The sequence below is a fragment of the Pezoporus occidentalis genome, unplaced genomic scaffold (assembly GCF_034315485.1).
Source record: "Pezoporus occidentalis ecotype Australia unplaced genomic scaffold, CSIRO_AGI_Poc_V1 ctg222, whole genome shotgun sequence".
In the NCBI taxonomy this organism is placed as follows: Eukaryota; Metazoa; Chordata; class Aves; order Psittaciformes; family Psittacidae; genus Pezoporus; species Pezoporus occidentalis.
In genome coordinates, this window is record NW_026914095.1 from 343,351 (window position 1) to 371,343 (window position 27,993).

A 27,993-nucleotide genomic window follows, 5' to 3' on the forward strand; every position below is an offset into this window, starting at 1 on the left:
GTGCAGTTAATTAGAAGCAGAACACACTTTGCGCAGTCTTGCTGTATTTTGATATTAAAATGAAATTTAATCCATCAGTATAGGCAAAGCTGTTAGCCATAGTGGATGCCAACAGTATTGCTTTGCTTTGACAGGTTTCTGCAGAGCTTTCATCAGGATTATTGCTCAGTGCTATGTTTTAATTGTAACTTCAGTTGTTGCTTTTACCCCTTCTGACTTAGGTTACAATTACAGATCCAGACTTGATAGAGAAATCCAACCTGAACAGGCAGTTTCTTTTTCGACCTCATCACATACAGGTAGGCTTTCTTGTTCAGTAAACTTCCTGGACTGTTGTTCTGTTTCCCCATCCTGTGTCCTGACAGAGAGCTGAACTTGTGAGTGTATGTACCTTTGTCCAGGAAAGAGATAAAAACTGTAATGAAATCCAGTATATTTTAAAACAATGCCTAGAACTACGTTGGCATCCCACTTATCACTAGTATCCATTGAGTAAAATTGGCTGATCGGATCTTAATTTGTACTCATACTTTTGACTAATGAAATCTCTGAAACTTGAGAACTGGATAAAGAATACTGTGTTGCGTAAGATGCTGCTATGGGTTAATATGCCAAAAACGCTTTACTCTATACCACTGAAACTGGGGGAGAATAGAACAGCAAACAGTAGACAGCACTGGCAGAAGTGTTCTTAATAGCAGGGCTACTGTTAATGGAACTTGACTGAAGTTGCTATTTTCTGACTTCAGTCTTCATTAAACTGGCAAATAACTTGGAAAAAAAAACATACATTCAGTAAATGTGTGATTCAGAAACTGTTAATTCTGTAGAAGCAGAGAGAAAATATCCATGTACTTACAAACACAACACAAAATAAAACAGGTGTCTTAGATCCTGAGAGCAGTGGGGAAAAGGAACTCTGCTGCCCAAAATCCAGGAGCTGAATTTTCCACCTCCTGTTTATGTCTAGCAAATCTGGGAATGGATTACATTTTGAATGAGTAGATAAATGGAAGGTGAACTCTTCAAGCTTTCAGAAGCCACAGTCTTGAGTTCTGCTGTTCTAAGTGCTGATCCCTAGATAATTGAAGGTAGTATGGCTAGAAATGTCAAGTAGGTTAAGAACTCTATTTCAGTTTAGCTTCTGAAATTGGCTTTGTGTGGAATGCTTTGCATTCCACATTAACTAATAATAACTAATAACTAATATAATAACTAATGGGCTTATCCTCTTGACAACCATGAGCTGGTCCTATCTTATGGCATTTTGGGAGCATGAGAGGCAGCACGTGGCATCAGTTTCAGTTACTCAATACATTTCTGCTGCACTACTTCAAATAAAACTAAAATAAAACTAGATGAATACGATATTTATTAGTGAGGGAGGTACATGATTAAAGAATTTCCTTCATTGTATGTTTTGCATACTAGCATTTCTGTCAGTGAATTGTTTTCTGATCAGCAAATGAAATTGATAATTCTGTCCCAGATATTTCTTATCTGAATATCATTGATGGATATATGTATTTATACTTTCAGAAACCTAAAAGCTATACTGCAGCAGAAGCAACTCTGAACATCAATCCTTACTTAAAGATTGACTCATATATTAATAAAGTTTGTCCAGCCACTGAGAGCACATACAGTGATGAATTCTATACCAAACAAGATGTGATTGTGACTGCTTTGGATAACATTGAGGCAAGGAGATACATTGATAGGTAGGTTGTGGAAAGGAAGCGAGGACTGCTTTTCACGTTCTTACGGGAACTCTTCTTTTCCATTAATATTCTTGATTGCTATTGTTTATAAGATCTGAATTGCTCAGATTTATCTTGCTCCTTTATAGGGATGCTGGCTGGGGGGAGGATGGGATTTATACTTGTGGTGGAAACCAGCTCTGCTGTTGTGTGGCTCATATGGTTCACACGGCAGAGTTTCGGAGTGAGTTCTTGGACATGAATAACTGTCAAGGTCTGATGAGGGAGGGGAGAATACTGTGGCAGTCTTAAGGTTGAATTATTTTTTGTGTAAGAATGTGTATTTAAATTTATAAGTAGGGGTGTTTACATTTAGAAAGAATTACTAATGCTCCTAATCCAGGTAGGCTCAGGTTTACAGTATCTTGATCTAACTTGAAATAGCTCTTCTTAGTTAATACCTTATTTTTCTTTATTTATAAACATTTAATCTCTTATCCTGAGTTTGGTATAAGCTTTTCACTTTTCTGAAAGTGTCTAAAGTCAATTCTGTGATTACACTCTGGTAATGTCTGCAAGGCAGCAATGTAGTGATTACACTCTCTTCTGTCTTTCCATGTCAGTCGTTGTGTAGCAAACCTGCGTCCTCTTATAGACTCTGGAACTATGGGAACGAAAGGACACACAGAAGTTATTGTGCCACATCTGACAGAGTCCTATAATAGTCATGTAAGTGTTTTAAGATCATTACTTCTCTTCTGTAGCTAGTCTGATAATGCCCTCTGATTCTTTAATCATTCATGTATGTTTCTAAAATAAGTGGCCTATGTGAGCTGCTGAAGAGCAGTACTATTAGGAAATAATTACTTCCTTGGTTTCTGAAGAAAAGCTCAGAGGAAATAAAATTTGAGCAGTGTTTGCTACCTAGCTGATGATTACACGTAGGCCAATAATGAACCTTCAAACTCTTGCAGTATCCTGTGTAAGTTCTTACGAAACTGCTTTTATAAGGTAGTAATTCACTGGTTGAGGACACCACAAAATGGTGTACTTGGACACAGAGACAGGATTTCGAGTGTCCTAATGGTCCTGATAGGGTTCACAACAAAAGAAGTCTTTCTGGCCTTGAGTGAAAGAGTGAGAGCCTGTGTGAATGCTGACTGCACATCCTGGAAATGCTGGCTGCTGACTTCTTCTGTTGTTTGTGTTTCAGGGTTCAATTTTGCTTTCCAGTGTTGAGTTAAACTGTTCTTCATAAATAAGAAATGATGTTAGTGTTCATAAACAAATTTTGTTCTAAGCATAAATATGCCACCTTGTATTTTATAACAGTTTGAGTTTTAAGTAGTCTAAAAATTCTTGGTGCTATTATTAGCAGTAAACTTGAATAAATCTGTATTTACACACAACTTTACTTAATTACAGCGGGATCCACCGGAAGAGGAAATACCTTTTTGCACCTTGAAGTCTTTCCCAGCTGCCATTGAGCATACGATACAGTGGGCAAGAGATAAGGTAAGGGAATAATCTTACTGGCATTGAGCATAACTTACTGTGTATTTGGAAGCATGGGGGATATGTTACACTTCTTCAAAAATGCCGTATTTGTTCTTTTTATTTTCTAGTTTGAAAGTTCATTTTCTCACAAGCCTTCATTGTTTAACAAATTCTGGCAAACCTATGCATCTGCAGAAGAAGTTTTACAGGTAGGGGAACATTGCCAGGCTAAAATACAGGGTTTAAACTGAAGCTGTATGGATTTTGATTCTATTTAAGTTCAGTGAGATTAGAATTATTTTCTGATTTTATTAAAAAGAACCTGAAGCCTTCTTTGGCCAAGTCATTAGTTGAACAGTATTTCTGGCATGTCTCATAATTAAGAGCCAAAGTCTCTCGTGCATGGGCTCCTTCCCTAGCTCATGTGTGCTCTCTATACAATATAGAAATACCAGAAATACTGAGGTACTTCTGGTGAGTGTATAGTAGATGTCACACTGATGTGGAACCAGCTGGGAAAAATGAAGGGAACACTTAGTTTCCACTGAATTCAAATATGTAATAAATTAGACTGAATTGTTTAATATCTATCTTTTGTGAGTCTCTAATGGCCTACTGTCTGTAGGGCTGGGTAGAAATAAGTAGACCACAGTACCTAAGGAAAAACCCAGTGGAGAGATCACATAAAGGGTAGTATTTCACAAAGTAACGTCTCTTTCCTTTTGCTGTAAATTCCTAAAAACATATTTACTGTTTGACTGGACTGGGAGGAATCTTGTGTGTTTTAACATTTTTGTATTTCCTTCTTTAGAGAATAAAATCAGGGGAGAGCTTAGAAGGCTGTTTTCATGTTATTAAAACACTCAGTAGAAGACCCCGAAGTTGGACTCAATGTGTAGAACTAGCAAGAGTAAAGTTTGAGAAGTATTTTAGCCATAAGGTAGGTAAGACCTGGAAGTGAGGTGGCACTAGACTGATGGGGATCTTGGAAAACTTGTCGATGTCACAGGAAGGTTGGCTGAAATAAGAGTCAGTCATTCTGAGAATCTGGTCCACAATGTTGCTTGAAGTGTATGTGTGTATAATTTTGTAGGAATGATGTGATCATGATGCTTTGTGTTAATGAACATACAAATCTGTGCATATATCGCCCTGCTGGTAGTTGTCACATTGAGAAAACATTGCATTCCCAATTGTGAATCATATGCAAGAATCCTAAAGTGACCACAGAGTGGGGGGAATGCTTTGCTCATTGGAGTAAGTGTTTTGCTTGGTCTTTGGATGGATGTGGTCACACTATCATCTTTGGCCTGTGAATGAATAGGCAAATCACTCTGTCTAGCAGTAATTGTGTGTTTAAGCTCTCCATCTTGATACAGGTGTCCTACAGCATGGTAATTTCAAACTGTGTATGACAAATTACTAAATGTACTCTGTCTTTTCCTCTAGGCTCTTCAGCTCCTTCATTCATTTCCCCTTGATACACGATTAAAAGATGGAAGTAAGTACATATGCCCCTTTGTGCCTGTTATGAATTCACATACGTCGTGTGTTGCTGTGTCTGATTACCCTTAGGATTTCATCTTAGTCTGTCTTCCTATTAGGTTTATTTTGGCAGTCACCAAAGAGGCCACCTTTCCCAGTGAAGTTTGAATTTAATGATCCTTTGTAAGTATGGTACTACCACTGATGTGTTCTATATCATCCTATAAAACTCGCCCTACAGCAGAAAGTCCAAGGCAGTGGCTTTATAGCACTAGAAGCTAGACTGCTACTTGATAGGTACTAGTGTGTAGTCTTAACACTGTGGCAGATTTGGTGAGCTGCCTCATGCTTTCACTGCAGGTAATTTAACTTTCACTGACATGGGATTGGAATGTGCTGTGGGAAGTTCTGACAAGTTCTAAGCCATTTAATGGCTTAGAACAACCCATTTCATTTATTGTGTAACTACAAAATTACTGAGTTGTTGCTGTCATATGCCCCTGCCCCCATCAGCCTGCCTCATGAAATGGAAGATGTGCCAAATTAAATTGACTGCCTCAAAAGACCTAGTGGAGGGACCCCTTTTCTTCTTCATAATTTGGGTCTGATCTAGATGGCTTGGGTATTACAGATAATTTAAAATAAATTATGCAATTGAAGGACTGAAAAACCTTTTTCTGCTGAATGTCTACACCTGCTTTGAGAAACCATATCACCATTTTTAGTTTGAGTGAAAACTGAGATCATGGCAAATATCAAATTTTTATTTCTAATTAGTATTGCTAAGGTGAAACTTTATATTATCATATTGGTGTCATGTGAATGTTTGTTTTCTTGACTGCAGAGGTTAAGGAAATATGGTTTTCTTTAAATAACTCTTCACTCATAAAAATTTGCTTTGTTTTGAGGATGACTTCCAAGTCCCTCAAAACCTGTCATCTGTTTTGTACTGTGAAGGCTGAAGGGTGGAAATTCTGTTTCTTTGTGTGTGTTTTTAAGACCTCTTTGAATATGATTGCAAACCTTTGAGCAACTGAAGTAAAAAATCAACAAAAATAATTATCTTCCTCTTTTCTTTAGGCACTATGGTTTCATTGTGAGTGCAGCAAAACTCTTTGCAACAGTGTACTGTGTTCCTTTTACAGAAAAGGTAATCTGTACTGTAACAGCGTTCCTATCACATAACTCAGATGTATGTATTCAGTTTTGGCCCACTGTCCAGTTGCCAATTCTTTCCAAGAACTGATTAAAGTGATTCTTGAAGTAATCTCTCCTTCAGCACTGGCTGTTCAGTAGCTGCTTACATTTAGTTGTCTTTGTTTAAATCGTTAACCTGGAGAAGAAATGGGTAATATATTGGGTATTTTCAGTAAGCACTGAACTCGGGAACTCAGGAATTCTTATTTTGATGGACCTATTTCCTGTGCAATATAGTAAATGAACTAAAATAACTGAAAGGCATTTTTAAATTGTCTTAGCTATGGTCTGGGAGCTTTATTCTTACTATTCACAGCCCCTGTTTGTTGCTTATCCCTTGTTTCTTGTTACCTCTTTTATTTACTAATCGGATTTTCCTGTAAGTCATGTTTATGCTTGTTCAGTTTTCAAGTGCTAGGCACTTCACACCACTCTGGTTCACTGTGGCAACTGGAATGTCACTTGGTGTTTCAGTGATGATGTTTCATTGTTGAATATTTGTGGGATATTTTAGGTTTGGTATTCTTTGAAATGCTACTGGATATAAAGTCTTCTTGTGAGGGCCTTTTTGTGTTAATGTGAATTTAAATTGTTTTGTTGTTTGGTTTTTGTGGTATTTTTTTTTTTTAAACCATAACAGGATTTATCAGAGGAAACTATCTTGAAGATTATTTCAGCTATGAAGGTACCAGAGTTCAGACCTTCAAACAAAGTAAGTGTGATATTTAGTTTAAAGAAAAAAGATAAATCCACAAGCAATATCCCACATCTCCCAACTATGTCTTGCATTGATGCTGATGAGAAATAAACACAAATTAAAATGTGTTTTGGGGAAACAAGAGTGTGGCATATGGGTCTGCTTTAACTGGATATAGATAAAGTGCCTATATACCAGATGCTAAATGCAGGATGTTGCTTTTTGCAAATGATTTGTTATAGCATTGTTTTCCATGGATGAGTGTGATTGTAAGTCTGCAAGCTTTTTTTAAGTTTATCTGTATTTATGCTATATTAATAAAAGAAGTAACATTTTACCCAGCAACTTTAAAGCAATCCAAAGATAGTGTCTATTTGTTACTTCTTTCTAGGTACTGTAAAGGATGTGTCATTACTTTTATGTTTATTTTTGAAGTGTTAACTTTAAAACAGCTGAAGTGCTACTGTGCAGTGGCTAGCATTTGTCATCATTTAAAATTAGAATATGTTCTAGGGTGTTCTCATATTTTCTTGCCCAGTGTTAACACTTGTTTCGTGAATGCTTGCACTGTGAGAAAAGTGATATTTTGACTCAGAATCACAGACCGGTTGAGGTTAGAAGGGACCTCTGGAGACCACCTAGTCCAGTCCCCTTTCTTACGCAGGGGCAGCTAGAGCAGGTAATCAAGGACTGTGTCCCACTGGGTTTTGAATACTTTTGAGGATGGAGACTTCAGAGGTTCTCTCTGTTACCTCTGCCAGTGTTCAACCATCCTCAGAGTTTTGGTTGGGTTCTTTTTTTGTTTAAAGAATTTTTGTATATTTGTTACAGAATTTTATGCACTTTAAACATGCACAAAGCTCATACCCACTTGTCCTGTCACTGGGCACCAGTGAAAAGAGTCTGGCTCTGCCTCCTGTACTTTCCCCTCCATCAGATGTTTATATTCATTGATAAGATCCCACTGAGACTTTTCCAGGCTGAACTGACCCAGCTCTCAGCTTCTCCTTGTATGAGAGATGCTCCAGTCCCTTAATGATCTTTGTGGCCTTTGGCTGGAATTTCTTCTGTAAGTCTATGTCCTTGAACTGGGGAGGAAATAACTGTGGGGAAGACAGGAAATCTAGTAGACTTCACACTTGTGTTGTACAAAGTTTGTGTATTTTCTTACTCAAGCACTGCACACACTTGCAGGTTGTACAGACTGATGAAACTGCAAGAAAACCAGATCATATTCCAGTCAGCAGTGAGGATGAAAGAAATGCTATTTTCCAGCTGGAGAAGTCTATACTATCCAATGAAGCTCTGGAAAGTGAGTAGTGCAAACTAGCTTCATAGCTTAGTAACATCTTGCTATTGCACTGCCAGTAGATGACATTCAGGTCTTTGGATAAAGTAGTTTGTATTCTGCAAGAATTGTAATTCTGAAAGCTTTCTGAGGTGCCATGCAAGTAAGTGTCCTTAGTGCTTGACATTACCCTGTGCTTCTATATTGCTGAGATTCCTGAAAGTGTAGGGTGTTATACTTGCATGTAAACACAACCCTGATGACAGCAAGCAGGCAGCAATGAACTGAACTTTTAAGGAGGGAAGGGGTGCTGGCTAGATCCCAGATGTCTGAAAGTGACTCTGATATGAGAAGGCCGAGAGTTACTATTTAAAGGAATCAATCTGAAATTAATCTCAAATCATGAAGGCTGTTAGCATCTTCTTCAGCATCCTCTAGATATGTTAAAATGAGGATGCTTGAATCCATTTTTGTGCCTGGACACATGCAGATTTCTTCAGACAACAGCTACATGCATGCATGTTTAGCTTGTGAACACAGAGGAGAAAGATTAGATTAGTTTAGCTCTGACTTTCCCATGGAGTGTCAACCCTGATCTCTGTCTCCCATGCTGAGTCCCTAGTGAAATGGTTGTAGATAAACAAAGCTTACAGAGGGAATTCTCACAGGATGGAGCTGAATAAGAAACATCCTTAGGACTGTCCAAAACCTATTCCTGGTGTTGCAAGGAAAATAAAATTATGGAGCTCTGTTGGTAAGTCTTTGATAACTCACTTTTAACAATTGATAGGGGTATTTCTACTTCTACTATGGGGAAAGCAAGTTGTATGTGAGGCACCAAGATCCAGAATGTGAAATTTTAGATTTGTTAAGGTTCTAGTTCCCTATAACTTAAGTTTAGGACATGTTCAGTTTTCTAATAATAATTTTTGCTCCGTTTTGTGGTTTGTTTTTTTTTTTATATGAACAGATGATTTGCAAATGAAGCCCATTTCCTTTGAAAAAGATGATGATAGTAATGGGCATATGGATTTCATAACAGCAGCATCAAACTTGCGAGCCAAGATGTACAACATTGAACCAGCAGATCGGTTCAAAACAAAACGCATTGCTGGAAAGATTATTCCTGCGATTGCAACAGCTACTGCTGCAGTGTCAGGGCTGGTCAGTATGCTTTGTAAAATGCTTAAAATACACATTTCTTTCTTACTGTTCCTTGCCTAAAACCACTGTTGTTTGGATATTGATTAACACTACCCTGACAGCCTCGTTAAAGAAAAGGGTTTATTTCAAAGTCAGCAATTTCTTTTTCTCCTGTACCAAGAGAAAAGATTGCTCTTGGTTCTAGATCTGGTAAGTCCTTGATGGTTTTATTTTTGATTTGCAGACCAGAAAGAGGAGTTGAAGATCAGCATTTTGGCTTGTTTTTCTGCAATGTTTCCTTCTGAAACATTTCCACTAGCAGCAACGGATTCTATTTCTGTGACATATTGGGTTGCATTTCCAGATGTGATTTACTCTGCTGATTTCAGAAAGGCTGATCTTTTTAACAGCTTACTCTGTAGTTGCTGGTCTCTTGACTAAACTAGGTGATAATACAGTACCTGAAACCTGTGTTTGCTCTCATGGAAGTATGGGCTTCTTATTTACTGTAGGTTGCACTGGAACTCATCAAAGTTGTTGGTGGCTACCCAGCTGATGCATACAAGAACTGTTTTCTGAATTTAGCCATTCCCATAATGGTTTTTACAGAAACTGCTGAAGTAAGAAGAACAGAAATCAGGTAGGAAGGGCAATGGCAGAAGTGTGGTATTTGAAAACCTGGAAATGAATGCTTAGAACTTGGTGAGCCATTACAAGTGTGATGTTTGTACAGTTATTAAATCCAGATAACCAGATTAAGGCCTTATGTGCTTGCATATCAGAACTATGATGCAACCACAGTTCATAGTCATACTCCCAATTAGACATTATAGATATTCCAGTTTTGTTTCTTGGTGGGATTTTTCTGTTTTGTTTTGTTGTTGTTTTTGTTTCTTCATTGCTGTTGTTGTTCTTTAAACTTGGAAGATCATGAATCACTTAGTGGTTGCAATCAAACTTTACTATACATTTACTATGTATTTCTAAAGACATAAGTACTGCCAAGGGTGTCCAATAATGCATTGCTCAAGAACTTGGTGTCTTCAAAATGCAGCACGTCTTGTGTCCTGTTTTAAAAAGTAGTGGTTTTAAGGGCTTAGTTTTCTTTCCTGTGGAAGCTGTTGTTTGTGAGGCTATAAAAATCCAGGTGTTAGACGTGTGGTGTGGTTATGAATGAATTATTAATCCTAGTCTAGGATGTTCATCTAGACTAGGCACACTTCTTCATCTTAATCAGTACAGGAGATAATTTTCAGTAGGTCCGAAAACTCAAAGGTCTTTGTCAGATACTGTGTTTACTCAGAGTTCTTAGTGTGCCTTGTGCTTAGTCAGGTCAAAGGGCTGGAGAAATGGCAGCAGAGAGGGAAGAGAATTTTGCTAAAGATAAAAGAGCAAGTTGCTAGAATACAAAGCAGTTTTTCAATATGCGTTTAAAAGAAGTGCCTGAGTTTGCATTCCAAAGTAACAAAAACCTTACTCTTTTAAAACAGAAACGGGTTGTCATTTACAATCTGGGACAGGTGGACAGTTTATGGGAAAGAGGATTTTACTCTGTTGGACTTCATAAATGCTGTCAGAGTAAGTTATCCACTGTAATGGTTTAATACAAGGTGAGAGGACAGGATTTTCTTGGTCTGGGTTGTTGGTTTGGGGTTTTAGGTTGTGGTTTGGGTTTTTTCTTTTTCTTTTATTTTTTAGTTTTACCAAGAGTCATAGTAATTCTAGAAAGTACTTATGTCAATGGGAATGTCTTTAAGTAAACATGTCCAAACCTGTTTTAAGATTTTTTAATTTGACTGGCTCAAATGTATCTTAATAAAACTTCTGTCAATATGTATGCATTAGCAAGCTTTCTGGTTGTGATTTTATGGCCTTGAATACTTAGTTGTACTATTGGCAGTAGTAGTATCTGCTGGATTGTGCAGCTGTCCTAGTCCTCTAATAAGTTTAATTTGTGAATTCCAGGAGAAATATGGAATTGAACCAACTATGGTTGTACAGGGAGTCAAAATGCTGTATGTTCCTGTGATGCCAGGTCATATTAAAAGATTAAAGCTGACGTAAGTATAACTGGAAAATGGATTGAGGGATGCAATTGCATGTACAAATTATGTTCACTGGTTGTATCATAAAGACTTGTGCCTGACAGTAGTGCTTTCTCTCAAAGTGGTTGCTAGTCATTAATATTCGGGAAAGAAAAGAGGTAATTTCTTCTTTTTTTTTGGGGGGGGGGGGAAAGACAAAAGAGAAAGTGAATTAACTTCTGTAGCGAGGACAGGAGACTTGCAAAATGCTGCTGTAACTGACGAATGCTAGAATGAGAAACCCAAAGAAGTCTGACAGTAAGTTGGGTATTTTGAGGGGTGGACAGTGAAGAAAGTACCTTGATTCAAGACGAACAAGACTAAGGAAACCTTTTAAACTGGCTTAAAAACTAATAGCGATAATTAGTAACTCACCTCAAAGAATGGGAACACTTACTTAGGAAGGAGTTAATGTATTGGTTGCAGACTGAGTTTCTGGAATTCTGTTCAGCTCATAGTAATTCCTTGAGATTCTAGCTCACTTTAGCCCTTTTAAAAATGAAGGCTTTACACAAGGCTTTACAGTGCCACTTACTGACAGGAAATTGGAGTCTAAAGACTGGAAGTTTGTGAAGGTGTGAGAACAGAGCATTAGTTTTGATTGATAAGCCTTTGCAAAGTAACAGCCAGATCTCACCTAGGTTTGGTTCTGCTTTATATGTTGATTGAACTGTTTTAGGTCAAAATTTGTTCCTCACACCAGCTGTGAACTGTATGCAGGAAAGTGTTCACAGGCTTTGCTAGAGCAAGTACATCAGTACCATTCTGAAGGTCTGCCTGCCAGGAGGTAGTGCCAGGCAAAGTAGTATATGCTATGGAAAAGCTACTTCCAACTTCCAGGGAGAGAAGATCCTCTAGGATGGTCCTGCCTTTAGAATGCCTGGCACATTCTAATAATAATTCACATAAATGTGAATTTATACCCTATCTCAAGGTAAGTTGTTTATATTCCTTCTCCTACAGCTGTAGAAATCATTTTGAGTGGTGTGTGTAATGAAGTCAAAAACAAGGTGTGAAGCTGGCTTCTTACAAATGTCAGGATTTATAACTCTTGAGACCCTGTTCAAGCTTTCCATGTAGTTACAGCAGCTTGGTGTTCTGTTACAAACAGTCCCAAAAGCTTTATAAGGTATTTGTACAGCAAACTTTGGTCTTGCTTGTGTGTTTTTAAATCTTTCTCTCACTGTAATATGACAAGCAGTGCAAGACTCTTGTCTTAATTTCACAATCACAGCATCGACTGGTAGCATACTCCCTAAAAGTAAATTTTAGAGACATAGTTATCTGCCTTCCTCTGTACCTTGGAACTTCCTCATGCGAATGGGAAAGATCTCAGTATCTCTGCTAAGAAAAGGATAATGCTTTGTGTTCTTGCAAGGGAACGAGTATTTTGGGGGAAGCAGCTTTTTGACCTGCGTGCTAAAGCATAGCCAGAAGTGAAATCCTTCTGTAAGTGACCTGTGAGGAATAGAAATGAGGGACTGTATTCCCCCAGCCTCTTAGCATTCGAGCTCATGAACTAGTGCTCCAAGTTGTCAAGAAAATAACTTTGAGACATCCAAAGATACGTAATGAAAGTGAGGTTGGTTGACTATCAAGTGTCTGCACTGGAGTGGTTCTCCTTAATAACATAGTAAGAACAGCCATTATTGGTAGACTGAGAACTTGTACTCCTCCTTATTGACCAGAATCCTGGACAGAAAGCTAGATCTGCTTTGTGCTTCAGTAGGATGCCAAAGAGCAATTCTGTTGGTGAAGAATCCCAACCAAAACTGGCCATCTTCTCTTCTTTGTTGTACTGAGCACTTGTTAATGAACAATGTAATAGCTTACTAACAGGCTATGTCTGTCATGAAAGTGGAATACCATTTGCTGTACCTCAGGTGGAGGACCAGCTTTTGTATCAAAATTAAAAGGCAGCTTATACTCCATTTTAATCCGATTTCTAGAATGTTGGGCTTCATTGCTGGCAGTGAAATTCATCCTAGCCTGGCCCTGAATTCCCTCTACCAGTCCTCCTTCTGGTATATTAACAAACTGTCCTTCATTTCCTTTTAGGATGCAAAAGCTTGTGAAACCATCAGCTGACAAGAAGTATGTAGATTTGACAGTGTCATTTGCTCCAGAGACCGATGGAGAGGAAGACTTGCCAGGGCCACCAGTGAGATACTACTTTGTTCAGGAAGACAATTGATGGTAGAGACAAAAGTCACTCCTGGACCATTTGTTCTGAAAGGAGTGTGCTAATTTTCAGCTATTAAAGATGGTACTATATATTTCTTTTTCGTGAAGCCTTAATTAAAACAAATGGTGAAAATCAGTGGCTTTGCACTGAAGACAAACTGTGGATTTATGTTTCATCTGCTCCTGTTTTCTTCAAACCTGTTTGCTCAAAGGAGGATTGGTCACTCCATGAGATGGAATGTCCAGTACAGTCCTTACCTTAAAGACAAGATTTGTATTGATTTGTGGGGAGCTGAAGAAAGCAAGAAGAATGGTCAACCTAACAAATGGTTTCCATGTGCAAATTAGGTGCTGTTTAGAGAAGAGTGCAGAAAATGGGGAGACTGCCATTTTATGATGCTTCTGATGTTCTAAGAGCATCTCAAATCCATCTCATGTTATTTAATTCTCAAACAAAAATGTCGTTCTTGCCATCTACATGTGAGATTTAATCTATCCAAAAGGTTTGAACTCCCACTTAAAAGCAGATGAGCTGGTTTTATTGTGCTGTTGGTGCTCTATTTTGAACAGTTAGCGATGCTGTCAGAGCAGCTACCTTATGTCAGTCTCAACATGGAAGCGTAGGGAAGCACATAGTGACTTCATGAGAGATGTGTCCATTTACACCTGCTCAGGAGAGCTGGAACTGTTGTTACCTGCACTGACTGTTTTTTGCAGAATACTGCAATATGGGGAAGGTGGAAATGTATTGGAGAGCTGAGTTAACACTTTCAACATTAAAACTTTGTTTTCAGAAAGAGAAGACAGTTGATGAGTGTAATGAGCTGAACCCAGAAGGATGTGGTTGAGCCTTTCTGGCCTCACCAAATTAAAAACTCTCTAGCAAATTAAGTTTGAAAGGAAGAAAAGGCAAAGGGCTCTGGATGTTTGCCATAGCAAACACTGTTTCCTTAGCTGCTTCTTTTGGTACCACTCCCTGCTAGCACATGATTGTGCTGTACACCTGTTCACAGCACACATCTGAGTTGCACTGAATACTGAGGCTTTTATCAGTCAGTTACTAGGATATCCAAGTATAAAGAAACTGCTAAATCAGAAATAATTAAGCATGAGCTTTGCTGCTGTGGTGAGGCAGAGGTGCTTTGGAGAGGCACCTGTGACACCATCTTATATTCTCTACCATTTGAACACTGGATAGTTGAACTGGTAGTTCTGGTTTTTGGTATTTTTTTTTTTGTGTGTTTTTTTTCTTTTTTTTCCAGTGATAATAGAGTGAGGTTAGAATAAAACTATGAATGGAAAATCTTTTAATGTGTTTAAGCTTTTGAGATTGTGATTGTGCATTATCTCCAGCAGCTGTTGCAAAAGCTATTGACTACTTAGCTATTTATTCTTGATCATAAGTTATTAAGCTTTAGGAATATCTTCACATTAAGATTAGTGAACATTACTGGTTAGGAATTTTACCTCTCCTTTTTTTCCTTCTCAGTTGTAGTCAGGAATAACAGCTGTTAGGCTAAGAACTTGAACATCAAGACATATGAACTGGATAGAGTCAACACAATTATTCCAATATTTGGGATTTAGTCTTACATGCAGAATACCTTCTGGAAGGTGTATATAGTTTTACAGTCAGTCTAAGTTTATAGATACAATTTTTTAGAATAATAATAGTGCTTTTTGAGATACCTAAATGATTTTTTTTTTCCAAGAGCTTTGTTCAGAGAAACTTTTTGAAACAGGAGAAAAGGCTACTACATTTTAGAGTGCAGAGGAGGCAGAAGCAGACAGCATGTTTCTACTTCTAAATAACTAAAATGTATTTCACTGTGGCAGTATAAGAATCTGGACTCAACTGAAATGACTAATTAGTGCTAAGAATCACTTAAAGGTTTAAGTCAAGTCAAAAGCACTGTCAGCTCTCACAGCTGGAGACTGGGAAACAAATGAAACCTTAAGTACACTTTAGTGTGGTGTTAACATCATGCTTATGCTTTTGAAGTAAGTAGCATATAAGAATAATAAAGTCTCAGTGCTTTGTTAGAATGCCATTTGATAGTCCTCAGGGTTTAAAGTAAATTTTCAGATATAATTAATGGCTTTTATTAATGACAATAATGTGAGACCCTTGCCAAATAGTCCAGGTCGAGGCTGGAAGGGATCACAGACAGAATTTACAGGCATAGCTGTATCTCTGTGCTGCTCTTACTGTGTGTCTCTGTTGGATGGATGTCTGTTCTATGAATGGGTTCTGCTAAGTTAAACAGTTGCTGATGGAAAAACTGAACATGCACAATTGCTCTAGGTATTTATTAGCAGACCTTTAAAAGTTTCTGGCTGTAAGTTAACCCAGGTAAAATCTTACAAGTAATAACCAAAGAGGACTTCACATGGAAGAACTGTGCATGTCAAGTGGCCCATTAAAGTTGTTTTTCATGTTTTAAAACTTTCTTAATTGCTGATATGCATAGAGAATGCAAGATGTATATTGAGAAAGTGGATGTACACTAGAGTGGGTCAATTCAGGGTGAATTTGGGTTTGATAGAGCCCATTTCTCAATCTGCTGCTGCTTTTTACCAAAAGTCTCAGCAGTTGCTCAGCATGATCACACTAAAAGGGCTCAGTTGAACTGGGCAACTGAATTTCAGCATGGTGGTCTTCAGATCTCCAGTGTTGTCATTATCAATGCTGGTGGTGCAGAGGCTTGTAGCACTACCTGGAGTCTGGGAGCTACTTTTTCTCTTTTTCTCTTTTTTTTTTTTTTTTTTTTTTTTTTTTAAATTTTCCCCTTGGAGTGAAAGCATCTGTGTGTCTAGGACTGTTTGATGCTCTGTTCCAGCTAGAGCTAGCCATCTCCCTGCAGCAGTGAAGCCATTCCACTAGAACACTTTGAATAGCTTTCCTTCAAAATGTTATTAGTTGAAAGAGCAGCTGACTTGCAGAGATGAAGTTTTATTACCAGTATTAAAGCTTTTTCTTAGTCAAATGCTTTCTTACAGAGTTTGCTCATATTTTTACAGAATCATATAATCATTAGGGTTGGAAGGGACTTCTGGGGATCATCTGCTCCAACCCCTGAGCAGGTTAAACAGGAACATGTCCAGCTGGGTTTTGAATGATTCCAGAGAGGGAGACTCCATGACATCCCTGAGCAGCCTGTTCCAGTGCTCTACCACCCTCAGTGTAAAAGAAGTTTGTCCTCATGTTGAGGTGAAACTTCTTGTGCTTTAGCAGCTATCCAAGAATAATGACTACGTAGAACAACTCTGGCACCAGCTGGGCCTCTGAACACAGAAACCCTGTCACCTCATCATCGCATCTCACATCCTGAAATAATGTGGGTTTGAACTAGGCAGGGTGTTTGTATATGTCTGACTTGTATAGAATAAGTAAAGGCTTTAGGTAAGTTCATGTTCTTTTTTCCATATGTTTGAAACAATGTAGCTGTAGGCCAGTTATGTGAAGAAAGGAACCAAATTTCAGTTAAATGCAAGTGATTTACTAGCTTAAAAGGTTCATCAATCCCCATTAACTGTTTTGCAGTTACTGAAAGCACGCTCTGCTGCAGCATAGTGCAGCAATCTAAACCTTTGTCCAAAGGTTGATAAGTTTTGACCAGATAGCTTTTCAGAATTTATTTTAGTAAACATGTATTTTCATATCTTTTCTGTGGTCAGTGAAGTAGCTAGTGTATTTATTCATGCTGCAGAAAGCTTACTGAAGCTCGAGCTGAAAGGTGTCAGGAGGTACAGCACGGATACAGCAGCAGAAGTGTCTTGCTAATAAGTCCATCATTTTGCATGTCAAAAGTGAGATGTGGTGAAGAAGCATTAAGTTCCCATTTCTCACAGCAACACACAAGTTTCATTTTCATACTGAGGAAGACCTGCAGCTCTAACCTGATGCATACTGAGCAGCACCATCTTCACAAAATAAGCTTCAGTATTTTCATGAAAAGGAAGTGCTAATATCTCATGTTGTACTTCTAAAATACAGTGGGTGTGCCTGTATGGTCACAGTAATATACTAGTCAGAAACACATGAGCGTTCTTTTAAAATAACCTTCCCAAGCCTTGACTGCCTGCCACATATAATAATTCGTGATTCTCAACTGGTATCAAAGAAACCTGACAATCAGCCTTGGTCTGGAAATAAGACTAACTCTACCTAGAGCACACCCTGTGTGTGTGGTGAAGGTGCTGCCTGCTTCTGTACCTACATTACAGGTGCCTTCAGCTGAGCTGCATGAATGCTCCCCACCACTGCCAGAGATGTGTGTTTTGTTTTGTTTTTTTTTAAGAAAAACTTTTTTTAAAGAAAAACAAAGCTCTAGTCCCCGGAGGTAGTCATCTCCACTAACTGTGAAGGAGTATAGTTCCGCAGGGGGTACCCATTTTGTAAGAACTTCACTCAGGACAGAACTTGGGAGGCTAAAAATACTAAATTTGGATCTTACTGCTTATCACTTAAGTTGCATGTTTTGAAGGCTGATCCTGGTTTCCAAGAAGACAGATGTTGTGCCTAACACAGCAGCTAGGTATGACCAGCAGGTCTCTCATGCTCTGCTGCCTTCCCTCATTATCAGTTGTGCAGTCTTGTCCTGCACTCACTGGGGCTCGTCTCAGTCCCTGAAGAAGGTAGTTTGGAGAGCGTAACTAACAGGGATGCCAACTTACTTTTGGTTAGTTTCCTGAAGCAGCTCATGTCAGGGTCGGATGAACGGCCCTGCTGGCATGTAGGAGGGGTGGGAATGTTCAGCTGGGCAGAAGGTGTCTCAATTTGCTTGAATTTATGCCCTCGCTCAGTTGCAGAATGCGGAAAATGCCCCAGCTGCCTTATTTGGCATGTTCCAGGTATTTTAAGGGTTGCCGGCCTTTCAGAGAAACAGGGACCCCCAGTTTCAGTTTCCCAGACTTGTATTTTCTGGGTTTTGGTCTGTGTTGAACTTCTCTGACAGTGCTCAAAGCCCCAGCAGAGGTGAGGCATCCATGCTGTCTCTTTGGGATACCTGCTGTTACAGGTGAGTAGACAAGAAATGTTTTTTTTTAACACAAAGTTTATTGCACTCTGAGGCAGCAACAGAATTGAGTCCATGAATACAGTCTAATTTCAATACAGTATTTTTCCATCACATTTTGCAGGCACAGTGTGTCCTCTCTTTGCCATTCTTGTCCTTTCTTCTTTTTTTTCTACTGTGTGCTTCTGTATCTACAGAGATGTGAGTGCAGGTATGGTAAAACTGACTTTGCAACCCTAAATACCGGGCTTGTCATCAATCGCTGAAAAAGGGCAATAAGCTTGATTAGGGACATGCTGTGAACATACATGCTATTGTAACATACACAAGCTTGTAGGTGTTTACAAATTTGTCTTAAATAGGTATCTTGGGTAAAAAAGCCCATTCTTATTTTCCCAGTTAGTCCACACTAAGTTAAATCATCAGTCCTACTAACAAGAAAAAGCAAAGATTTAAGAATCTCACATATACTTCAGGTGGTGTGTCACTGAAGAGTTCGGCATGGATATTGTTCTCCAGTAAACAGAGAATAAGTCAGAGCAATATAACCATGTCAAACTTTGCTCTTGGTATAAAAAATATTGTGATAGCTTCATTGCCTGTTCACCGTGGTGGTAGCTATGAAATCAGCCAAACTCAATCTGCATTTAAGTAGCTAATAGTAAATTGCAATGGGATCCTGGAGATATTGATGGCTACTTTATATAATTTATTTTATCATCCTCTTCCCCTCCTTCCTTTCCCCCTCTCCCCCCCCCGTAATATGAACAGAAATAACTAGGTGTTATTTCAGCGTAACCATTTGTGTCAGCCAGTGCTGAGAAACATTTTCTCCCACACACCTGTAGCAATACATTTTTAAAGAAATGCTTCAGCACATCCACTTCCTGGGACTGCGTGCCTTACCTGACATCTTGAGTGCTGGACAGACAGGTGACCTTAAGTACAAGGCAAGTCAGTGATCTGCTTCTCCTCGAAGATTCTCTGGGGGAGCGGCTGTGCAGTTTCCCTCAGCTACATGATCGCAATTTTGGCTAAAGTGCAGGTTTTTGTATGTGTTCTTTACTGGCTCTGTTTAAATGGCAGACTTAGACTGCTGATGAGCGTTAATGAACATTGGTACCCGTACATTTGCTTGGCGAGGTTCGCGATGACAAGCCAGCACTTAGTCCACTGCTTGCCAGCGTGTATGGATAAGCATCAGTTTACGATTACATTTTGGGGACGTCTTTTGCAGATACCGTAAGATATTGGGGTATTACAGCGTTACGTTCCCAAGCGGTTTTTGCTTTTCGTTGAGTTTTTCACTTATGCTTTAAAGGAAAACGTACATCACCCTGCGGGGACTGTAGGTGCCCCGTAGCTGCCGCTTCCATGAGGGCCGCTCCCGGGGCCTCCCCTCAGGGCAAGACAACGGTCCATGAACATGGCGGTTGTGGTGCTGGTGCGCGCGTGCGCAAAAAAACAACCGCCCTCATTGGCTCTCAGCGGCCGCCGACCAATGGGGTAGGGGAAAGAGGGGGCGTGGCCGCTGCTCGCGCTCGGCGCGAAGCTGCCGAGGTTTGAAAGCGGTGGCTGCGGGAGTGTGGGCGTGTATGTGTGAGGGAGGCGGTAGTGTGGGGACGCGCCGCCAGGCCCGGCGGCTCAGATGTCTTCGTCGTCGTCGCCGTCGCCGTCTCGGCAGCCTCGGACGGCGAATGCCTGGGTGAGAGTGTGCGGGGGGCAGCGGCGGGAAGGGGAGAGGGGAGTGTCGGGGACAGAGGCAGTTCCCTTCCGTCAAAGTAGGGGCGCGGCCCTCTCACTGCGCTGCTGAGGGGCGGGCGGGGCCGTCCTTCAGCCTCTCAAGGCGCGGTCAGGGTTCTCCAGAGGGAAGTGAGGGTGAGTGTTCTGCTCTCCCTCTTGGTCCCGTTTGCTGGCATAAGCACTTCTGCTCTGAGGGCTTGCCTATTGGGACCCCGTTTCCCTTGGGCTGCCTGCAGCTGCGCCTGTCTTGGAGATCTTCCTTTCATGGGTTAGCGTGTTAAAGAAGCAGTGACTCTTGTCCAGACGTGCTGTAGAGGTACTCGTCTTCCTCCTGTAGTTATCTGTCAGAGATGGAGCTTCGGTTTTAAAAGCTCTGTATGTAGTATAGTATAATGATAAATAAACTGCTAAAAGCTCTTTTAGATCTGTTATAGGATTTTTCATTTTCTTACGTGAAAGGTTGCTTGCGTGTTCGTAGTACCGTGCTCAGCTGCAAGAGAAAGACGTTTAAGCCTGAGTGACTGCTTTGCTGTGGAATATGGGTCTGGAGTGTTTCTGAAGTGATGACTTTTGATCAGTCGTTTTCCTGTGTGACCTAGAGTAATGCCAATATGGCTAACTTAGAAAAATATGCTAAATTCTATTGTGTTAGGACTAGGTAGTCTCCACACTGCATATACACTCTGTTCTAATTTACAGAAACAAGAAGTCATGTTTCTTTTTTCGGATAAAATTAAAAACTTTTGCACTGTTTTCTTGTCATATTGCTGAGAAACTGCTTACTTTAATTTTTCTTGTTTTGCCCTCCCTTCCTGTTTTTATCTTCTACAGTCTTTGCCTCTTCCGGGACAAAGTAGGTTTAATTAAATTCGTTGGCATGGAAAGTAATACCGATAACATAGTGGATTGTTACTACTCTAGTTATGGTAATAGATGACTGAAGTCATGTCTGCTATTTGAATGATACGTGGGGTTTAAGTACATAAAGAAGCGCTGGGAGTAGTTAATTCAGACTTTAGTTTTCCCGTGGAACAGCTGACATGCTGTCATTGTCTGTCAGCCTGGTCATGCTGGTGGTAAACACAGGGCAAGAATCTCCATGTAAGCAGTTCTCACAGAGCAACAGATGTGTTGTAAAGTTATGTCCTAGCTTGTTTTGTGGTAGTTCATTCCTTTTCCTTACTTAAAAGATTATTTCTGTAGTTGTTGCAGAAATGTTAACCATTAGTTTGTGATTTCTGTTGTGTAAATCTCCTGTAAGTGTATCTGACTTTAAATGCAATACATGCTTCGTGGTTCTTGAGAAAAGTTGAATTTCTGGAAGTTGTTACAGGGGTTTTGGCTGCTGTGGTGTTCTAGAAAAAAAGAGGGCTGCAGTAACTCCGACTAGATTCAGATGGATCAAGAATTCCTGAGACTGGCTTACATGAGAAACAGGAAGGTGGTCATTTGTTTGTTTCTCTGTCAGTGGTCACCATGCTTAGTAAAAATTGATTCTTTTTTCTTCACAGAATTGTTATAAAAGAGAGTACAGAGCAAGATTCTGCCGTGGAAGAGGGTAATTTGCATTTAACACTTTATTCTTAAATACAGTTGTTTGGAAAAATTATGCTGATATTTTTCTTCACAAGCTTAATATTGAAACTATTGAGTGTATGTTAGTAAGCTGATCACATGTTTCCTAAACTTGTATTTTTCTAATGGTGAGAGGAGCAAATTGTACAGGGAGGGGATGAAGTATCAAGGGTTTCCTTTGTATTTCTTTGCTGAAGAAGGAAACTGTGGTGTAGCTATGCCTAAGCTAGCCCATCTAGGATGCCTGAGCACAGAAACAGTAGTCTGTGCAAACATTTTGCCTTTTAGGTGGTAGAGAGATGAAGCACACAGAGTTCTAGCTTATTCGGTCCTTGCTGATAAATGTTAAGCATGAGTATTTGCAGTGCTGTAGCTTTCTCTAAAGTCATAAGTCTGTGAGCTTTTTGTTACTGGAATCCATTTTTAGACATGCATTTCATGATCTTACCAAATGTACCAAATTATCTGTTTTTAAAGACATATAATAATCATCGAGATATACTCCATGGCTTTGCTGTTGTTAATTTTGTTTTGATCAACATTTTCTGGCTAGTTCATCTCTTTTGCCATTTTTGTTTGTCCTGGGGAGGTTTGAAATAGCAATCCAAGCAGCTGAGTTGTTTGCTTGCTTACGGATTTGATACCGCAAGCCAGTCCTTGCTGCTGAAACTTTTGTAGAAGCACAGAACAAAGAAGCAGAGGTGACTCCTTGTATGAAGGGATGGATGCCTCTGCATTTAATTTCTGGGTCTGCTGAGGGTTGGTCACTGTGTAATGTGTGGGGTTTGTTCATCAAGAAGTTTGGGGGAAGGGAGGCTCTCTGTGGCTGTCGTTATGTGAAACAATACTCCTTTTGACTCTGTAACTGTTGTACTCTGTAGGTAATGGGGGGAGGTCAGTTGTATTGTTGCGCGGGATTGTGAGAGAGAAAAGGGGGCTGGGTGGCTCGAAGTGGTGTCTTGTTGCAACGCTTGAGGGGAGGGGGCTGCGACGGTGAGGAGGCTGGCAGTGGACGCTTCTCGAAGCCTCTGGCAGCTTCCCGAAACTTCCCGAAACTTCTCAGTAATGAGACCCCTGCAACAAAGGGAACCAATGGGGAAGAGCCATGTCAACATCCGAGTGAGGAGGGGCGACAGGATTGGCCGGGGCCTTGAACCGGAGAAGATAAAGGACCGCCTCCCAGGGACCGCGTGTGAGCGTCTTGGGCGGAGCGGAGGGCTCCCCGGCGCACCCAGCGCTGTTTTATCTGCTATCGCTTACTCAGTTTAATAAAATCTATACTTTAAACCAAAATTGGCTAGAATATTGATAACAACTGCAAGCAACATGACTTGACTGATTTTTCAAAAGATGATTTCAAGAGAGAATCTGCATTCACAGAATCATAGAATAGTTAGAATTGGAAAGGACCTTATGATCATCTAGTTCCAACCCCCCTGCCATGAGCAGGGATGCTTCACCCTAGACCATGTCTCCCAAGGCTCTGTCTAACCTGGCCTTGAGCACTGCCAGGGATGGAGCATTCACCACTTCTTTGGGCAACCCATTCCAGTGCCTCACCACCCTCACGGTAAAGAACTTCTTCCTTATACCCAGCCTGAGCTTCTCCTATTGAAGTCTGAACCCATTACCCTTTGTCCTGTTGCTACAGTCCCTAATGAAGAGTCCCTCTCCAGCACAAAACTTTTCTGCCTCAGAACTGTTGCAGTACTTATGTGTTTTATGTAGAGAGATTTCTTCATTATATTCTGTGTCAGTGGGTCTTTTTCTCCTGGAATCCTCATTTAGACAAGTTTCTTTGCAGATGTCTGTGCATGGAAATGATAGGTAAAATATGTTAAATTTGGGACTAGTAGAAATAATAATCTAAAATATTAAGCAGTAAGAACTTTACAAGTTTTTTATTGCTGGGATAGGAACATTTAGTATTTCTAATTGAAAATGTTTGGAGTTTTTTTTCCTCTTCTTTCTAGAAATAAGATTGCTGTAGAACCAGGTCAAAACATACTGAAACTCATACAGGACGGTTTTGAAGGTAAGCTTTGATTTGGTGTTTTGTTTAATTTGCTGGTTAAAAAAAAAATAATTTTCCTTGTATTATATTTAATGGTCAGTAAACAACAGTAATAAAAATAGAGATAAAATGAGTAAAAATTAAGTCTTTCTCGCAGTCTTTAAAAAGCATTTCTCAGCCACTTAAAACTGTGTCTTAGCTGTCTTATAAAGGTAATCGTTTTCCTGAGTAGCTGGTTTCTTTCTTGTTTGCTTTTATGTGACCTTAACAAGCCTTAAGAACTTGTTGAAATAAGTAAAACCTTGACAACTCCAAGAATCCCTTATTTATAGTTTTTTATTGTAGGTTGTGGCAATGATCTTACAATTACCTCTTCAAGTCCAGCGCATTGCTCAACTCCTGTCATCAGAAATGACAACATGGCTACAGGGGTAAGTTAGTTAAAGCAGGTTCACAACCTATCATTGGGTACAGTTTTACTTGAGTACAAGTTTAGTTCTGTATGAGTGTTGTATGACTAAGCTCTGTGTGTCACTTGAATTAGTATACAGGCTATAATTTAACCTTCTGTAATAGTTGTTGGTAATGCTTTTTTCTCAGTTTGTTGTGCTATAATAGTAAAAACCTATAACTAGATTTATTTAATAGCTTATTTTCTTGGTTTTTTTTGCTAATAAAAGCTTTTTCAGCTTTTTGCTAGAGTACTAAAATCTCTCATGGTCTTAGGTTGAAGCATCTGCCTTTTAACTGGTGGTGGGTAAGGCTGTTTTGGACTCCTTTGGGGTTGGTTTCAGACACTTTGCCAGATATATGGACACAGTTCTTAGGTATCCATTAAATAGTAAAATTGAAAGATGGTTCTTGTAGCTTGTGGACTCCTGATAAAGTTACCCATACAACGACTTCGTATACCTGTAACTTTGTTGAAGGGAGGAGACAAGCCAAAGGTCTTGTTCATATACTGTCTGACAGTTATGCCAATAATCTAGTTTGTATATTCAGTTTTAATGTTTTGATTCTAGTAGTGTTTTATAAAAATAGGATATTCTATTAATAGCAGTGTTGAGAACAGGCATCCTTTGTAATGGTGTTTGTTTACTTCAGTCTGATGTTAGAATCCTGCATAATCTCAAACTGATTTTTTCAAAACCTCAGCCTGACTTAATGAAGATGAATTAAATTGTTTAGATTAATTCACTCTAGTGAAAAGAGTAAATAGGTTGCCTGTGGGCTAGCAGGTTGTTCAAAGCTGCAAATCAATTGTTACCTTGCCCACTGTTTTACCTGTTTGAAATTTACAGTTAGTTTTAGAAAGTGTTAAGTGATAGGAAATGGAAGTGTTAGAATAGAAATGTGCTTCAAATGAGTAAGAATTAAGAGAAGGAAATTATATTGTGTTCTGCAGAAATTTATATACCTGTCAAAACACTGTTGCTATATCAAATATTTTACTTTGTCTCATTATTTATTATCAACTATGCAGTCAACAGGAGACTTAACTAACTCCGTGGAAAAAGCCTTTAATTCTGCAATGTCCTTACCTGCATCACCACTAAAACCAGTCAACAACAGAGGTTGGTAGCACTATTATTGAATTAAGTTTTTTATTTTGGGTAACTTTCATGGTTTTTTTTTTAAGGTTTTTTGTAGAAGAATTAAACCTATTTTATTTATACAGCAGGATGTTCACATGAATCACCTCTGAAGCCTGTAATATGTGATTGTGTAGCTGATTCTAAAACCCCAGAGTCTCCAGTGTCTAAAGAAAAAACAGACGACACATTAAAAGATGTTGAAGCACTACACAAAAGTCCTGACATGTCTTTGGACCCTGAGGATGGTCATGGGCCAATTAGATTGCTTCTTCTGGAGGAAGCAAAAGGTCCTCCTGTACATACGTAAGTAGATCTGAATGTGGTGGTGGTATCATGTGTTTTCCCCCTCAGGGTAAATTGACATGGTGGTTTCAATTATTTATGAGTTTGGATTTTGAGGTAATAATAATTCCAAGCTTTTGAGAAAATTTTCATATTTGGGTTTAGAAAGAACAGAATTTTTTTTTATTAAATATTCTGGTGATAAGGGTTAATTCCCAGAAGTGCAGGACCCAAGTACAGGAAGCATGTCAGAACAGATTTGGACTCCTTTTTCACAGAAAGTGCCCCAAATTGTCAACTTCTCAAGTAGTCGAGACTTTTTCAGTGAGTCCTATGACAGTTAAAAATCTGTTAAAGCAGAGATGAGCAGTCATTGTTCCTCTCACTCTGAATATACTGATGCTTTAAGCAAAGTAGAACAGCTTCAATTTGATCACTACCTCCTCTCTGGAAAATCTGAAGTCCAGCTGCGAGAGTGGCCAGTGGTCCCAGCCACAGTTCTGCTTTTCTCAGAGGTCTGACTCTCCAGGCTAGATCATAAAGGGAGACTGACACTGATCCCAGTAGATCCTATTGACTCCCATTGATGGAGTGAGATTTGGAAGAGAGTGCACCTGGAGTCTAGGAAACCTGACAGTTTCTGAATCACATTCTCCTAAAATTAGGAACTGTTCTTGCTGTGCAGCCCTCACTTTGATCAAATCACAGGCTGACCCTATGTTGCCTCATTGATTAAGATACTTGTTACTATGCTGAAAAGTAGTACAGCTAACCTGTGTTCCAGCAAATTACCAAATGGAAGCTCACTCATGAGACGTGAGACACTGTCCGCAGGAGAAAATGAGGGCATCTGTCCATCCATATGAGGCTTAATGTGCAGTCAGAATTTATAGCATATTTGAATGCTGTTTCTCATACATAGATTACACTTTCATGGCCAAAATGCTCCTGCTGCAGTGAAGAGCCACATGGAAGTTGAAAATCTGGGAGGACTTCAGACTGGAAGAGATGAGCAGGTTCTCATGAATGGAACAGAATGTATTGCTACGTCTTCTGTACAGAAAAGGAAGTCTTTCTCTTCAGTTGTCTTAGCAGCTGTAGCAACAGAAACACTTGGAAAAAGGTTTGTTTTGAGGCATAATAGGGAATGTAATTTGCTAGTAAAATAACTCAGTCCTGAGTACTGGTGCAACATCCTTTTACCTGGAAACATGGTCTGGGAGAAACATTGGTCTATCCCAAAGCACACTGAAAAATGCCTCTTGAGAAAGGGTTTGAGTAATTGTTTCAGAGTTCTGTGCTGTTAGGATTTAACAGTGCTGTTGCTTTTGTCTGCCAGTAAACTAGTGTGTAGCTATTAAATAGTGTTTCAGATTGAGCCTGAGATGTTTTGATAGGTAGGTTGGAGGATTCAGGAAAACCTTACGTGATTCTGAAGTCAGCACTTATTCAGACTTTTTCAAAGCTAATATGGATCTGACCAGTTAGATAGGAAGCTGACTATCCAGCATCTGAGAAATAATGAAGTGTGCATATGAGCACAAATCAGGGAGAAGGAGGCCTTGTTCTCTTTGGAAGCTAAAGGGCAGTGAATGATGAACTTTATAGTAATCCTTCTGAGGAATGCCTTGTAGCATGTTTTGGTGTTCTAGAATGATCACTAGATTTGTGAGATTTTGATTTTTTCTCCCCGCATGATGTGAATACTTTGTCCCTCCTCTCTTTAGGCATTCAGCCTCAATATCACCTCCATCACCTCCTCCTGTCAAAGATCAAGATATAGAAAATGAATGTGATTTTTTCGTTGATGAATCATATGATGTATCTTGTAATTCTTTCATTTCAATGCCCCGTACGAACAAAAAATCAAGAAAAGCTAGCTCTGCAACTCCTGTTTCTAAGTTTCAGCCCTCTGAAAAGATGACAGAGAGTAAGAAAAGCAAGAACAGAAAAGCACAAGTTGAAGCACTTACTAAACAGACAATGGATGATTTGAATGTCAGAATGCATCAGTTGAAAAGAACATCAGAATCAGATTCCATCTCTGACAGTGAAGGAAAGGTTCTTAAATCTCAAAGGCAAAACATTACTCGTATGGAAAAGGAGAAGACAGAGGGTAAGAAAGGCAAGAAGAGAAAAGTGCAGGTTGAAGCACTTACTAAACAGAAAATGGATGTTTTGGACGTTAGAATGCGTGAACTAAAAGGAACATCAGAATCAAATTCCCTCTCTGACAGTGAAGGCAAGGTTCTTAAATCTCAAAGGCAAAACATTACTCATATGGAAAAGGAGAAGGCAGAGGGTAAGAAGGGCAAGAAGAGGAAAGTACAGGTTCAAGCACGTACTAAACAGAAAATGGATGATTTGGATGTCAGAATGCATGAATTAGAAGGAACATCAGAATCAGATTCCATCTCTGACAGTGAAGGAAGGGTTCTTAAATCTCAAAGGCAAAACATTACTCATATGGGTAAGTTATTTAAACAGGTCT

At 39.4% G+C, this 27,993-nt stretch overlaps 2 protein-coding genes across 2 annotated transcripts in view; both read left to right on the plus strand.

Moving 5' to 3' along the window:
* UBA6 (ubiquitin like modifier activating enzyme 6) overlaps window positions 1-13,436 on the plus strand; it is a 28,190-nt gene extending 14,754 nt beyond the window's left edge. The window contains exons 18-33 of the mRNA XM_062620645.1: window positions 222-299; window positions 1,540-1,721; window positions 2,324-2,429; window positions 3,126-3,215; window positions 3,326-3,406; window positions 4,009-4,137; window positions 4,647-4,698; window positions 4,802-4,865; window positions 5,763-5,832; window positions 6,520-6,591; window positions 7,771-7,888; window positions 8,835-9,028; window positions 9,520-9,647; window positions 10,498-10,585; window positions 10,973-11,067; window positions 13,150-13,436. Of these exons, the coding sequence (XP_062476629.1) occupies window positions 222-299; window positions 1,540-1,721; window positions 2,324-2,429; window positions 3,126-3,215; window positions 3,326-3,406; window positions 4,009-4,137; window positions 4,647-4,698; window positions 4,802-4,865; window positions 5,763-5,832; window positions 6,520-6,591; window positions 7,771-7,888; window positions 8,835-9,028; window positions 9,520-9,647; window positions 10,498-10,585; window positions 10,973-11,067; window positions 13,150-13,285 (1,683 nt within the window). The 3' untranslated portion in view covers window positions 13,286-13,436. The remainder of the gene's footprint in view (window positions 1-221; window positions 300-1,539; window positions 1,722-2,323; window positions 2,430-3,125; window positions 3,216-3,325; window positions 3,407-4,008; window positions 4,138-4,646; window positions 4,699-4,801; window positions 4,866-5,762; window positions 5,833-6,519; window positions 6,592-7,770; window positions 7,889-8,834; window positions 9,029-9,519; window positions 9,648-10,497; window positions 10,586-10,972; window positions 11,068-13,149) is intronic.
* Window positions 13,437-19,941: 6,505 nt separating this feature from the next.
* Window positions 19,942-27,993, plus strand: part of CENPC (centromere protein C) — a 28,160-nt gene continuing 20,108 nt past the window's right edge. Inside the window, exons 1-8 of the mRNA XM_062620656.1 lie at window positions 19,942-19,998; window positions 21,548-21,594; window positions 23,585-23,646; window positions 23,971-24,056; window positions 25,109-25,199; window positions 25,304-25,523; window positions 26,425-26,625; window positions 27,230-27,972. Coding sequence (XP_062476640.1) covers window positions 19,942-19,998; window positions 21,548-21,594; window positions 23,585-23,646; window positions 23,971-24,056; window positions 25,109-25,199; window positions 25,304-25,523; window positions 26,425-26,625; window positions 27,230-27,972 — 1,507 coding nt within the window. The remainder of the gene's footprint in view (window positions 19,999-21,547; window positions 21,595-23,584; window positions 23,647-23,970; window positions 24,057-25,108; window positions 25,200-25,303; window positions 25,524-26,424; window positions 26,626-27,229; window positions 27,973-27,993) is intronic.